At 35.3% G+C, this 15,665-nt stretch overlaps 1 protein-coding gene across 1 annotated transcript in view; it reads left to right on the top strand.

Moving 5' to 3' along the window:
* NGR-A31 (neuropeptide receptor A31) overlaps positions 1-5,591 on the top strand; it is a 136,018-nt gene extending 130,427 nt beyond the window's left edge. The window contains exon 7 of the mRNA XM_073080849.1: positions 3,508-5,591. Within this exon, the coding sequence (XP_072936950.1) occupies positions 3,508-3,987 (480 nt within the window). The 3' untranslated portion in view covers positions 3,988-5,591. The remainder of the gene's footprint in view (positions 1-3,507) is intronic.
* The last annotated feature ends 10,074 nt before the right edge of the window (positions 5,592-15,665 follow it).

Here is a 15,665-nt window from a genome sequence, read left to right on the forward strand (position 1 = left end):
ATTTTTGACTGATGTAGTTTTCTTAAGTTACATTTCCATTAAATAAATATGAATAAATATATGCGACTCAAAGGCTCTGAAACAAAGCCTTTCTAAAGTTATTCGCTTGTGACTCTCACAAGGATTGTTCTCTTGTGAGCAATAGTTGAAGGGTCTAAAACGCGTCTATAAACGCTCAAAAGTATGTGCTGTCAAATAATTTCTATATCTATCTTATGGATCTATCATCAGATCAGCTAAATATGTATGGTAGTAACAATAAAGAATAACTTGGCTAGGTGTAAGGATCAAATCCTTTAGATACAGAGCAGCCTTGCTAGGCCTAATGACCATAACTAAATCCTTTACACATATTTAGTCTTAATCAACTTTTCTTCTTAAGAACGAAATAGTATTCAAACTCACTTAAGTATTGCTTAAATTGCATAACAATAAGCTGAATTACAAAAAAAAAAACAATTACGTAATAATGTATGTACTGCAAAAAGCCTGAAATAAGAAAATATTCTAATAGTGATGTGCATGGTATAATCAACATTTGTGAGAATGTTAAAACAGAACATCTAAAATAGAACGTCGAAATTAATATCACTATAACCGATTGATCTAAAACTTAAATAATACAGCTCAATCGTCGATCGGATTGTGGATATTAGTTGAAATCAATCACAAGATTTGATTATTAGCTGACATTTGAATTATTTGATTCCAGTCAATTTCCGGACCACAACAAAATTGTGGGAGCCTAAATTAGATTTATAATTAAATCGATATTCTGTAGGTTTCAATCCGAACAGCGTGTTAGCACGAATATTAATATTGAAGGGCTTTAGTTTAACAACATTGAGTATATTACAATGAGATAGAATCATCTTCATCCTATTCTGTCCCACTGCTGGGCACGGGTCTCATCTCAGAATGAGGAGGATTAGGCCATGGTCCACAGCCAATACCAATTAATACCAATTATATCCATAACAATACCAATTATATCGCACTTGTCCAGCACAAGTGCGATATAATTGGTAGACTTCATGTACCTTTGAAAACTTTTTTTTTTAAGATTTCTCTGGTATGCATGAGGTAACATCATGATGTTTACCTTCACCGTTTAAGCAAGTGGTAATTAATTTCTAATACGCACATACATTTGAAAACTCTAAGGCCTGGGATTTGAAGGAAGGAAGGTGGTAGAACCCTTTGTGGTTCGACTCCGGCGGCACCACCGCCACACCTATTTCTACCTAATAACAGCAGTGTTAAGCGCTGCTGTGTTCCGGTTTGAAGGGTGTGGTAAGGGAGACAGACTTTTCCGAGGCGTTCCAGCTTAGTCCTCAGGGGTAGCGGCGCATCTGTGGCCGACCTCAGGTAGGAATATCTAATCCTATCTGGGGTTGATTACAGATGTCCATGGGCGGCAGTAGCCACTTACTATCAGGTGGACTGCATGCTCGTCTGCTACTCTTATATTATAAAAAAAAAAAAAAAAAAAAAAAAAAAAAAAAAAAAAAAATTTGAACCTCGGATGTTGATCAAGAGGCTGAGTTGCTTAACCAATAGGCTATCACTGCTCTGTCCCTGTAGTTCCGGGACCAGAATAGGGCTACGGTATCCTCTGACTGTCGTAAGAGGCGACTAAAAGGGGGCTTCCGGGGTTGCGGACGGCAAGAGTGGGAGCTCAAACCGCCCGGCCAGCGACCCCGGGAAGGACGGCGGTATGTGTGGTCGCATACCGTCGTGCACACCAGACGGTGTGGTGAGCATGAAGCTCACCTGGGCGGAGCCCGACGGGGCACAGCGCTAAGAGGACTCCGGTTGCGTTCCGTTGGAGATCCCGGAGTCCTCTACGCAGCGCCGAGGACGGCCACCGGGGGGGTTTTAGTGCGGTAAGAGTCCCACATAACCCCGTGTCGCTCCCACGGCACCGGGTACCTTTTGAAGGTTTCCCCCTCGTTAACAGGTATTCCTACTTGTGGTTGATATTTGTGGTTGATTTATACGTATTGTACCGTTAGTATGAGTTTTTTACAAAAATGACTGTTTTTGTATTGGTTTACGTATTTGCCCGTACATTTCCAATCAGCGCCCCTAGCGGACTGTGTCGGATGAAATGTTTGGGAAATACGTAAACAAATACAATGACAGTCATTTTTATAAAACGTAAAAACTCATACTAAGGGCACAGAATTCGTGTGTAAACAATTTTACAGAAGAAGTAGTATCATATAGTTTTTTCTTTAATTATAATTATGTTATTAATTTTCTTGGATATAAAAACCAAGTACAAAAGAAGCAATATTTCCTTAATAAATTTCATACGTGCAATTTTGAGCTCAATAATAGCAGACTGCAACTATGTCGTTGATTAACTGAACCATTCTGTAATCTAAAGGCTCGAACATTATCAACGGAATTTCCCCAGTGGATAATTCCATATCTTAAATTTCAGAGCACGTGTCCATGATATGCGATTAATGTGTCTAGGGTGCAACTATGTGTTTTAAAAGATGTATTTTTCATCCAGCTCACCGTAATAAATACGATATGAGATCCTACTAATCCAGACCAATTCTAAATACAACTTAAGTCTTATTTATTTATACGTTTATACCTAGAAAATGGAACAAAAACGCACTTATTGATTTGAGCATTATCTACCAATTAATCTTTAGGTAAAGATCAACAAATAACTAAGTCTAACTCAATGTCAGACGCAGATTAGTACAAGGGATAAAGGGTTAGGTGCTGCTGGTGAAAGACAGAAATAGGGTAAAACATAGTGTACTTTTAGCCGTCGAACTGAGCAGAAAATAGTAACGTTTTAATTACATCGAGCATCCTCGCTCCCGGCGTATTCGGAAAAGAAATTTCTTAGTTACATTATGTAGGTACCTATGTGGCAATGATGAAACAATCTGGTTCTAGGTAGGTTATTAAGATTAATACTAATACTGGAAATTTCACATTCAGAATAAATATAAATTGTGGTATTTCCATATACAAATATATTATGCTTTAAGCAGTGAAAAGTGTACTGCCATTTTTTACCTTTATATGCTTCACAGTAGTCAATAATGAGAGTATGCTATAAACCATATTGTGTCTTCCATTTCACCAGACATGTGTTTTTTTTATAATATAGGAGTAGCAGACGAGCATGCAGTCCACCTGATGGTAAGCTACTGTCGCCCATGGACATTTGTAATCAACCCCAGATGGGATTAGACATTCCTACCTGAGGTCGGCCACAGATGCGCCGCTACCCCTGAGGACTAAGCTGGAACGCCTCCGAAAAGTCTGTCTCCCTTACCACACCCTTCAAACCGGAACACAGCAGCGCCTAACACTGCTGTTATTAGGTAGAAATAGGTGTGGCGGTGGTGCCGCCGGAGTCGAACCGCAAAGGGTTCTACTACCTTTAAATTTGTGTGTTTATGTGTGTGTGTTGTGTGTTTAAATTTGTTTCATCAAATTGAGTACTGGTTATATCTAGTATTTTTGTTGCAGAGAAATCAAGCTAATGCTGGCAAGACGAAATCGAACCACAGTCATGACACCCGCAACTGTCACCACCTCAGCCACCTATCACGCAACGTGCTGCGCGCGCGCCGAGGAGTTGTCCGAATGCTCATCGTCGTCGTACTAACCTTCGCAGTATGCAACCTCCCCTTCCACGCACGTAAGATGTGGCAGTACTGGTCCAGCGGCTACCAAGGTACCAGTGACTTTAGTGCCCTGTTGACTCCTCTTACTTTTCTCATCACATATTTCAACTCCGGCATCAACCCCCTGCTCTACGCTTTCCTGTCCAAAAATTTTCGAAAAGGCATGAGAGAACTTCTATTCTGTAATTTTCACGGGAAAAGAAAAAGCGATAACCTAATACTTCTGAATCGAGTTGGTGGAATGGGTTTGCGGCGTAGCTCGACGCGGTCCACGCGTGCCAACTGCAGCACGGTCACGATGGCTCCTAACGGCGAATCATGAGGGTTACATCACCGCCGCTTCCTTTACAAGGTGGAAAATATAGATATTTCCTGATTAACGGAGAGTACCGACGAGGTAACTGACAGCAGTGGACTGTACACCATTTCCACTGTTTCCAGACGGGATCTGTACGATTGAGGACTTCTTGTGAAAAGATTAAAGCTGAAATCGTTGTGTGTGTGTGTCAACACGCGTGACCATGATCGTCGCCTCGTTTGTGTTACCTTCGGAGTACAAGGAACGACAAAAATATGGACAGAGTGAATTTATGAGCTTAATTATAATGTAAATGTTGTGATTGGGTTTAAATACGATATGCTACTCGTGGAATTTGTACAGGTCTTTTGTAATTATATCATGTAACATATCTTTATATTGTTGAAATAGTATATTAGTAATGTAAACTTTTTCGTCATCTCTTGGAACGTATACTTCATAACGAACATAAACTATACAAATATATAGGTGATTAAACTAAGTATATAAAAATATTTTAGTATATCATCAATAATAATGTACTTTAATAAATAATTTAAATTGTAATAAATAAAATATATAGATATAATTGATAAATAAATATAGTATATATTGGTATATAATAATTAATAGATTGTATAATGTAACGTTGGAATAATTTCCGTTAGTCATTCTAATATTAGTTGTTGAAAGATCGTGCCCATAAATCTATCGGTGTACAATATTACCATAATAATATTATGATTCAATTACAATTCCGATATCTATGCCGTTCAAAAGAGTTGAATAAATCAATGTAATACAATCATTTCCCACGTAAAAATGTAAAGGCTTTTTCTTTAGCCTTAAATTAGCGAAAATGTGGTTTCGTACGTACAAAGCATGCTGATGTTGTAATTGCTCATGTTTGTCATGATAATGATTCATAATAATTTAAATTTCCTAATCGTTCTGATAAAATTCCCATGGCATCTTCGTTTAAGGGTGCCTTTCAACCAGAGATTTGACACGTCGAAGCTAAGTGAGGTTGTGCTATGAAGTTAGTTGCCATGTTCCTTAACTCACGCCCATACTCGTAGCTCCAATCCATCCATATAAAACATAGCTAAACGTAGCTACCAAAACTAATCTAAGCTAAATAAATGAGAATGAAGAAGCCTATTGGTGGCTTTGTCACAAGTATATCGTAGCCTCGCACGTCTCTACATCCTACGCCACCTTTGTGAAAAGATTTATGTTTTGTTTCTTTATAGCATAGGAATAACAACAAGGCGACCTTAACGTTTGAGAATTCTACTGCCAGACAATAAGTCGAGGACATCTGTAGTAAATTAAAAATGGATACCTACCTATAGTCGGTAATTCAACACCATTTTATTAATAGTTCAAGTTACGTCTATTGAATATGGATACTCTCAGTAATGTATCCGTCACCTGGCAACACCCCACTATATGTTAGAAGCCACATTGTGGTAAAATAAATTGGTTTCAGGATATCAATACATGCCACTGAACGGGATAAAGAGTACCGTATCACAGATTACAATATAATGTCTTTTATGTACGTGTATAGGAAACATTTTCGACACGTTCTTTATCTTGCAATTGCCTTTTTTCTTCAAGGTTAACAAAATATTTATGTTTTGTTTCTTTATAGCATAGGAATAACAACAAGGCGACCTTAACGTTTGAGAATTCTACTGCCAGACAATAAGTCGAGGACATCTGTAGTAAATTAAAAATGGATACCTACCTACCTATAGTCGGTAATTCAACACCATTTTATTAATAGTTCAAGTTACGTCTATTGAATATGGATACTCTCAGTAATGTACCCGTCACCTGGCAACACCCCACTATATGTTAGAAGCCACATTGTGTTAAAATAAATTGGTTTCAGGATATCAATACATGCCACTGAACGGGATAAAGAGTACCGTATCACAGATTACAATATAATGTATTTTATGTACGCGTATAGGAAACATTTTCGACACGTTCTTTATCTTGCAATTGCCTTTTTTCTTCGAGGTTAACAAAATATTCCTTTGTAACATTCTTTCGCGTATTTTTGCTTGGTTAGCGTTTATGAAAGTATATTTTGGGAAAACAGTTTCCTACACTACGTGCTTCATTAACATGTAGCAGTCTCAGGCAAGCTCATTACTTTATAATTAACTAGCTGATCCGAAAAACGTTGTGTTGCCATATAAATAAAAAAAATGTTAAGGGTGAACAATTCTTATCACTTAGGGGTATAAAAATAGATAGTAGCCGATTCTCAGACCCACTGAATATGCATATAGAATTTGGTGAAAATCGGTAAAGCCGTTTCGGAGGAGTACGATAACTAACATTGTGATTGTTTTTTGTTATTTATATTGTGACACAATCATTCAGTTATAAGTAGTTTCTTTTTTTCCGAGAATTTCTCCCAGTTGTACAACGTGGCTATATACTTATCTTATAAGATAAATAATGTAAATTATTTATTATTTTTACGAATAGACTCTTAGATGTATGATAAAGTAATTCAAAATAGTATTGTATATTGCTACAGAGTACCCAAGATAAATATGTTTTATTAATTGTTAAAAATTATAGTTTTATATTACATACAATCATTTTGCGATAATTAATATACGAATGTAATCTTTATAAAGTACTTGTACGAGCTGCTGTATTCTTGTTTAATTTTTCTCTTCCATAATCACTTCATTACTGACCCATTACTAAAAAGGGAATAATTTATGAACGTTTAAGCAGTAACTTTCTGATTTCTCTTCACCCTATTTTCACTTTGGATTTCCGTGCCTCTAAATTGCGAACTCTAATATTTCTAAAATCAAATGCCCCAGTCTTAAAAAGGATGTAAAATCGCGGTATATCTGTACACCAACATAGACAATAGTGCAATTATATAATACATACATACAAAATATTATATTATTTGAATAAAAAAGAAATAAATAAATAAACTTATTATTTATTTTTCTTTCCATCACAACATAAACCTCCAGCGGCTTATACTCGCACAAAATTCAATTTCTATTTCACAGGAAGCTCTGTAAACGACTTGAAGCTCACCAGTGACTACCAAAGATACGAGACTAAAATGTTCCAGTCAGAAGCGTTAGTAGACGTCAGAAAGAAAATTGCTTTTTCATATTGTACAACTTTATTAATTTTCACCCCTAACATATACGGAGCAATTGAATGGGATGTTTTCTTCCAGTCTCGGATAGAATTGCTTCCGATATTTTTTTAGATATTGGTTGTGAGTTTAAAAGTGCAAAGATATAGAAAGATAAATAATAGATAAAACGTTTAAGTGCTGATCATAATCATTTAGTGCTCGTATGCTCTTACAATGGGAGAGTTTTATAGGTATTTTTTATAAGAACAACAACTGCTATGATTAAACAGAAATAGGGAATTAGGTATTGTAATTACACATACATATAATAATTAATAACAAAGAGCAACACTAATTGCATTTTATTTGATACAAATGAAGAATTCATTTGTATCAAATAAAGTGCAGTATACTGTACATTCAGTACCCTTACCATGAGTTTTTACGTTTTGACAAATATGACTGTTTTGGTATTTGTTTACGTATTGGCCCATACAATTTCTGACACAATCCGCTAGGGGCACTGATTGGAAATTATATGGGCAAATACGTAAACAAATGCCACAACAGTCATATTTGTCAAAACGTAAAAACTCATGGTAAGGGTACTGTATAACAGAACGAAAGAAAGTTGCACTTAACCGATCTCTTTGTATTTCAGCTCCAGTTTTCTATTCGACACACTGTGCTGAGTCAATCGTTTCATATTAAATGCCATGTTACGAGTGCACTATGTGAGAATGTAGATGCCACGTCTGGCATCGCTGTACGATATTCAATTTTCTTTCTTTCAAAATTTCATTTCAAATAAAGCCCCTGTTTCGGTTACCAAATTTGAATACGCAAAATACAGTACCAGTAAATACTAGTTACGCTAACTTTTGTCGCATCATTTTAAAATCGAGGAAAATTTTGTTTGACCTTATTTATGAACGGTGCCAGATGTTTTCACTTACAATACGAAAAGGATTTACAACTATAATAGCAGAGAGTTTATACATATGTACCTCTACAATACACCAGGTCAATTATTAGATATACGAATTATGACAGGTCAATCAACACCGACCGCAGTCAGTCCTTGAATAGCTGAACGCTTATAATAAGCACTCGACAATTAAGTATTTTACCAGGCATTATTACAATTATGAATCAATGTCAATCAGTAAATATTCCGATAAGAATTTTCGAAACAATCTATTTTAATAAGGATGAGTATTACTTATTCAACACAATCATTGCACTATTCGTCCGCCCGTTTCCATTAAACATTATTTAAATTGCAAAGTGTTAAAGCTTTGGAAGCTCTCAGAATCGTTGCCAAATGTTTCCAATTATGGACGGAATTCCTTAAACTAAGCTAAACGGAGATTAGAAGCTAACTTAAGAGCCGTATATTTACAAGCTTAAGCTTATTTCTGCAACACTTCACAACAAATAAGCGAAACGAAAAATATAACGTCAATTTAGTTACTTCTCATTATTATTAAAATATAAACTCGTGAAAATAGAGATAAAATAACTTATTTATTACAGCACTATTTCATTAATAGTTTTATATTCATTATTAAAATTTTCATTTGATATGATACTATGATTATTATTTATATTTTAATTTGTGTTTGATTACGTATAATAATAAATAAGTATTTAAGTCGAATATTAAATGCATATTTTGGTACTGTAAAAATGTTGTCAAATCTATTATATTACATAATAACAATATAATATTATATATTTATGGTACAGATTGCATTTGTAAATTTAGGATTTGATAAATAGGTATGTAAGTAGTACAGAATTATTTACATTATTGTATATAAAATCCTTCAATACACGCCAACATACCAAATATATTACATTACCTAATTAGTTAGATTTGACACTTCCGATCTCAGTTTTTGACGAAAAACGACGAACGAAAGACTAATTATGGTAAATTGGTATGGTATTACCGGCTCTGTCGTAAAGCCGTATTAATCAAATTTCAGGCTAAATGGTCCAATTTTTGATGTAAAATAATGCGGTGGTCATACCAGTCGTTAGCATGACGACGCACCTCTCGCAGCTCAGTCGAGTCATGCCATCTACCCGTATAAATTTCAATCGATTATGTATTGTAAAAAAAATAATAATACATTTATGATTCTATTTCTATTAGTATCATCCGCTTAGCGAATGACCAGAAGATTCGATTTAATTTCAATCGAAGGTTCTGGTTGAAGGTTTTATTGCAAGGCCGATATTACTCCAACTTACCTTAAATTATGTTGTTGGTTTTGTATAGAGATATGGCGACGACAAAGGTCTTAAAAATTAAGTACACACTTTTCTTATAGTAATCCAATGAACATGATAAATGTTCTTAAGTTCTTGTATCTAACATAGATTAGTAAAGATACCTCGCCGCCTTGAAATTGAATGAAGACACAAACGGCTTATTAGTAAGTTCTTTTTTTGAATTTTTGACAAATAAAAACATTTTTAGAGAAAATTTACGAATAAATAACTAATACTGCGTAATTTACATAATAAGTAAATAATTATTTCAAATATTTTAGGGACATTTTAGCACGGAGACGTGGCAAAACTTTTTTTCGCAACTATTTCAATTCTTAAAACTGGGTACATTTTCTTGTTAGGAGTGAGTAATCTTTACTAATCTATGGTATCTAACTTATGATTGTGTTTTCATTTCACGTACAAAATATGAACAAAAAATGTGTTTCTGGGGTGAATTATATTTCGCGTCACCGCCGCTTATCGTAGGTATATGTTACCTACATGATAGGACTTGACAACTTTTCCATTCGAGGGACTTATGACAACTACATATTGCCCGCCCAGCTGTCCGTTCCAAGAACACTATATTGATTATGTTAAGTATGTAATTTGTTGTGTTGTATCACCAAAGTTTTGTTGTGTCACCATGAGTACAATATAGGAACATGTAATTAATTATGGCTTATGATGTACGATTGTACGTGTACGAATATATGAGAGAAGTTATAGTAATGGTCATCTACGACGAAAGCATTCAATTTATTGTTTGTATCACTTTCAGAGAATAAGTTTTCTCTATACCGCAGTAAAAAGTTTTGCCGCATGAGAATATTGTGTGGAAATTATTAATATGAACCTAACCATTTACAAAATATTGTCTACAACATTTTTTTCACAACCAATCAATACAATACAATACAATCATCTATTTTTTTTGTAGGGTTAGTAGCTTTACATATTTATAATTTTATATACGTTAAAAATTCGCACTGTTTCTACTAGCGTGTAATATCAGGCTTCGGCCAAATGATAATATGTGACAAAATATGATTATTATAATCATAACTCTACTCCTTACATTGATAGAAATTCAATAATTTATATCTTAATGAAGCCTGAGCGGAATATGGCAAGCTGACAATCAAAGTAAATTCAATCAATTTCGCCACCCGCCCCGCTCATTGTTCGAAATATAAATTACTGTGCCTATCGATCATCACTTCCTTTCTAAAAATCCCAAGTTACATCCGGACCTCAAGGATAAGTTCAGTGTCATATTTTCAATGATGAAGCACATGAGACACAAACTCAAGGTCTTCAACTTCGAGGGCCTTAAAACGGTGTACACATTTTTTATACGAATCTTAATTTGAAATATGAATATTAAATTCCATTTATAATTTATTAATATTTTTTTAAATAGCTACATTACATAGTAAACATAAAAAAAATAATTAACTGGATAATAAATACATGAAACACGGCGTACTTTTATTTACTCTATGAAATTTATAGGTAAAAAATTCAAGTACTTTTTAAACATGTTTGTAATTTAAATATAATTTATTTAATTGAGGACTTCATTGAGTAATAATAATAACCAGTAAAATATACATACAGAATAACGAGATAATGATATTTTTATTTTAACTTTCTTATAAAGCTTCCCTCATTATGCCCAAGGTTCCTTGCACGGCTTAAGTCGCCCATGAATAAATCCGAAAGTCTATGTCGGGAATACCGATAAGTAATTGGGATTTATATAAGGTATATTTACTTATATTTGGCTGATTATTTTAGTCGTAAATCACCGTCTCTATACCTACTCTCCTGTAAATTACATAGTAATTATCTACAATTTGTTACGAAATCTAGTATTTGTTAATACAATTTGATTGTAAATAAAATCTAAACAATATACCTTCTATCTATTTTCACTCCTTAATTCCCTCCATTAATTATTTCAGATTTCCTTTGTATTTCTGTAAAAGATCATTTCCTTTGACAATCGTCACTTTGACTGAAGTTTTAATTGAACGCCTGCTTAGAAATGTTTATAAGTGTATTATATATTGGCCTTAATCACCATAGTTAGAAATTCGCCTTAAACAAAATTACTAGAAAGACATCCGATCCTGCACCGCCGCCGTGCCGTGGGAACGCTGACTCCGCACCACCGCTCCGTTTGCATCGTACAGTCCCGAACGTGGGAATTGACTCTGGGCGCTAACATTGCCCCAGCAAGTCACTTAGGATAGTTAGTTTTAATTTAGGTTAGATTTAATCCAAAACATGTAACATTCTGTTTTGATTAAATACATATACTTAAGTAATTCGGTCTTTCTGTATCCTGGCTGCTGCATCCCGGCGCATTATATAACTAGTGTGTGTTAATATTTATAAGTTATGTAACATAGCTATTGTAAGCAGCTTCCAATCAACATTAATAAGGTAATATTACACAAAGTTTGCTAGTCTTCCGGTTTATAATGTCAAAATGTGAAGTTCTATTATTTTGAATATATTATAATTTCAGTCCCCGTACCAAAGATTATACCGGTCTTATAGGTAAAGGATTCCGGATTCCAACGATAGGTGTTCAAATATCTTTTTTTTTATAATATAGGAGTAGCAGACGAGCATGCAGTCCACCTGATGGTAAGTGGCGACTGCCGCCCATGAACATCTATAATCAACCCCAGATAGGACCAGAAATTCCTACCTGAGATCGGCAACAGATGCGCCGCTACCCCTGAGGACTAAGCTGGAACGCCTCGGAAAAGTATGTCTCCCTTACGTACGTCTTCAAAACGGAACACAGCAGCGCTGGTGCTGGTGGCGGTGGTGCCGCCGGAGCCGAACCTCAAAGGGTTCTACCACCTTTAAAAAATAGATCATTTTTGTCTGAATCTGGGCGTTATATGATTTCAGTATAGTAGTATTCGATTATGCAGTCCTCATGATTATTATGATAATAGCCTGATAGTAAGTAATAACTGCCACTCAATGACACCAGTGTACTATAGTCAACCCTAGTGTATATATATATTTTTTGTATTTAGTATATTATGTCATTTTTATTGTATGCAGTTTATTGCTTTGGTTCAGAAGCCTACCACATGTTATCGCCACCGCCCAGCGTTGACTGGCAGAGAATGCCATTAGGCATTAAGTTTACCCTTTGCAGCATAAAGTTTACTACTTTAAGGTGTTACAAGTAAATTAAATAAATAAATAAATAAAACCCCAGGTAAATAAATAAATAAAACCCCAGGTATGAAATCCTGTGGTCGGCCACATATTCATTGCAACTCTTGAGGACTAAGATGGAACTCCCCACGTAACTGTTTCCTTTTACAGCAACGACTATAACTATTAGGCAAAAATTGGTGTGACGGTAGAGCTTCCAGAGACGAGCCACGAAACCTTAGTCTTTGAGCGTTGATGGTAACCACGACATTGAAATCATTACTATTATAATTATGTACGTCAAATTGTGCCTGACTAGAGATTCAGTCTGAAATTGAATAATTTAATACATTACGCCATGTAACATTAATAACTGATATCATCGGCTCGCTGGCTAATTAATACAGTACCATTAATCGAGACAATTAATAACGGTTAATTAAAACAATGGCTTCGAATCGAGTTCCGGTCAAAATGTATTATAACTGTATATATATCCATATACTTATGTATACAGGTATATAGTGAATGGAAAGGGACCGATACGGAGAATTTCCAATTCAAGTAATGTTCTTGTAAGCTTTATAGTTTCTTAGAAATTGCAAAACGCATCGTCGAACGGTTATTCTATGAACACGTGGATTTCACATATAAAATCGTAAATTTGATTATAAACATATTGTATATTATATACTGGTATTCAGGATCATAACTTTGATTATATACTTTTTTTTTATAATATAGGAGTAGCAGACGAGCATGCAGTCCACCTGATGGTAAGTGGCTACTGCCGCCCATGGACATTTGTAATCAACCCCAGATAGGATTAGATATTCCTACCTGAGGTCGGCCACAGATGCGCCGCTACCTCCGAGGACTAAGTTGGAACGCCTCCGAAAAGTCTGTCTCCCTTACCACACCCTTCAAGCCGGAACACAGCAGCGCCTAACACTGCTGTTATTAGTAGAAATAGGTGTGGCGGTGGTGCCGCCGGAGTCGAACCGCAAAGGGTTCTACCACCTTTAAATACCTGTACCTGTACCTGTACTATACCTGTTGTATATTACATACTGGTATTCAGGAGATATGTATGTATTTAGTTAATAAGTACAGGTACCTACGTATAGGTATGTGTAATTGTGTACACAGGTGTATCGTGTGTGCAAAACGATTGATACGGAGCATTTCCGATTCACGTACTGTTACTGTGAGCTTTATAATTTCATAAAAATTGCAAAACATCGCATTGCATCGTCGAATGGTTATTCTATTAACACGAGGATTTCACATATAAAATCGTAATTTTGATCATGATATATACCTAGTGTTATTCAGAAGATATGTATGTAGTTAATAAGTATTCGAACAAGTAGAATTAGGGAAGTACTCGTAACACACGAGCCACAATATATGTAATATGTATATCGACGACTTAATTACCTACCGACGTCGTAAAATTATCACGATCATGATTGAATGTCTCAAGTTTATTAGCCCGTTAATGCTAAACAGTGCGAGAAAACTAATATTGTAAATTCTTCCACCTCAATGATTAGGTAAGCGTAGCAATTATTTATTTATTAGCTTTAGAATGGGTATTATAGCAGTACAAAATATGAATATGCAATAGGAATAATTATTTGTTAGCTAAAGTGCTACATCAGCATATACATCAGTTATAAAAAGCTACTAGCTATAACCATAGATTATTAAAGATACTTCGCCGCCTTGAAATTGAATGAAGCCACAAACGGCTTATTAGTAAGTTCTTTTTTTGAATTCTTGACAAATAAAAACATTTTTAGAGAAAATTTCCGAATAAATAACTAATACTGCGTAATTTACATAATAAATAAATAATTATTTCAAATATTTTAAGGACATTTTAGCACGGAGATGTGGCAAAACTTTTTTACGCAACTATTTCAATTTTTAAAACTGGGTACATTTTCTTGTAAGGAGTGAGTAATCTTTACTATTCTATGGCTATAATATGGATTGTATATAACCTACAGAAAAACATTATTATATTTTAGGTATCACCCGAAAACAAAGGAGATATTATTATGTTAATTACCAATTTACCAGGTAGGTCAGCAAATAGCTGCAGGCACTCAAGGACTACTGGTGTCGACAGGTAATTTTCTCGAAAAATATAACAGGATAAAGGTGATCCAACGGGATTAAATAGCTGTATAACATTAATACAAATGGATACCACGATTTCAAGATATTTCTATGCCATTATCTAATAGGTACTTTGTTGATTGATTTTGACATATTTGCTAAACGACAGGACAGTCCTGCAGCGATACGCAAATCGACTAATTAAAGGAAATATAACCCTATTTAGATGAAGTCTGGTTACCAACTGTGATAAGACAGGGTTAATAATAATTATTAATATTAAGAAGGTGGTAGAACCCTTTGTGGTTCGACTCCAGCGTCACCACCGCCACACTTATTTCTACCTAATAACAGCAGTGTTAGGCGCTGCTGTGTTCCGGTTTGAAGGGTGTGGAGACAGACTTACCCGAGGCTTTCCAGCTTAGTCTTCAGGGGTAACGGCGCATCTGTGGCCGACCTCAGGTAGGAATATCTCATCCTATCTGGGGTTGATTACAGATGTCCATGGGCGGCAGTAGCCACTTACCATCAGGCGGACTGCATGCTCGTCTGCTACTCTAATATTATAAAAAAGAAATATATATATATGCGGCATTTCTACTTAGGGCTCATTTACACTGGATGGCCAGGCGAATCACATGCTCGTTAGAGGCGAGTACCAACACAGTGTAAACACAGTCTCTTAACGCCTGAGTTCGGAAGTTAGCGCTCTTAGTAATTACTAAGCCGAAGTTACATGCTATAGGTAGCAGTCGACTTGTAAATAGAAGAAGTACTACGCCTATGGCAAACTATAACTAGTTTGTCTAGCTAAGTCGGTAGATTTGTGGAAACGAACCCCTACTCCACGAGGTCAACAATGTCTCTGTAGTTGTCCAAAGCCAAACGTCATATACTACGAATTAGGTACTGTCAGTATTTTGCCAATACTATCAATTGTTTTGGAAAAAATTCTTATGTCATAAGG

Source organism: Epargyreus clarus, unplaced genomic scaffold (genome assembly GCF_041222505.1).
Source record: "Epargyreus clarus isolate Ecla_fem2 unplaced genomic scaffold, WU_Ecla_fem_2.2 ptg000015l, whole genome shotgun sequence".
Classification (NCBI taxonomy): Eukaryota; Metazoa; Arthropoda; class Insecta; order Lepidoptera; family Hesperiidae; genus Epargyreus; species Epargyreus clarus.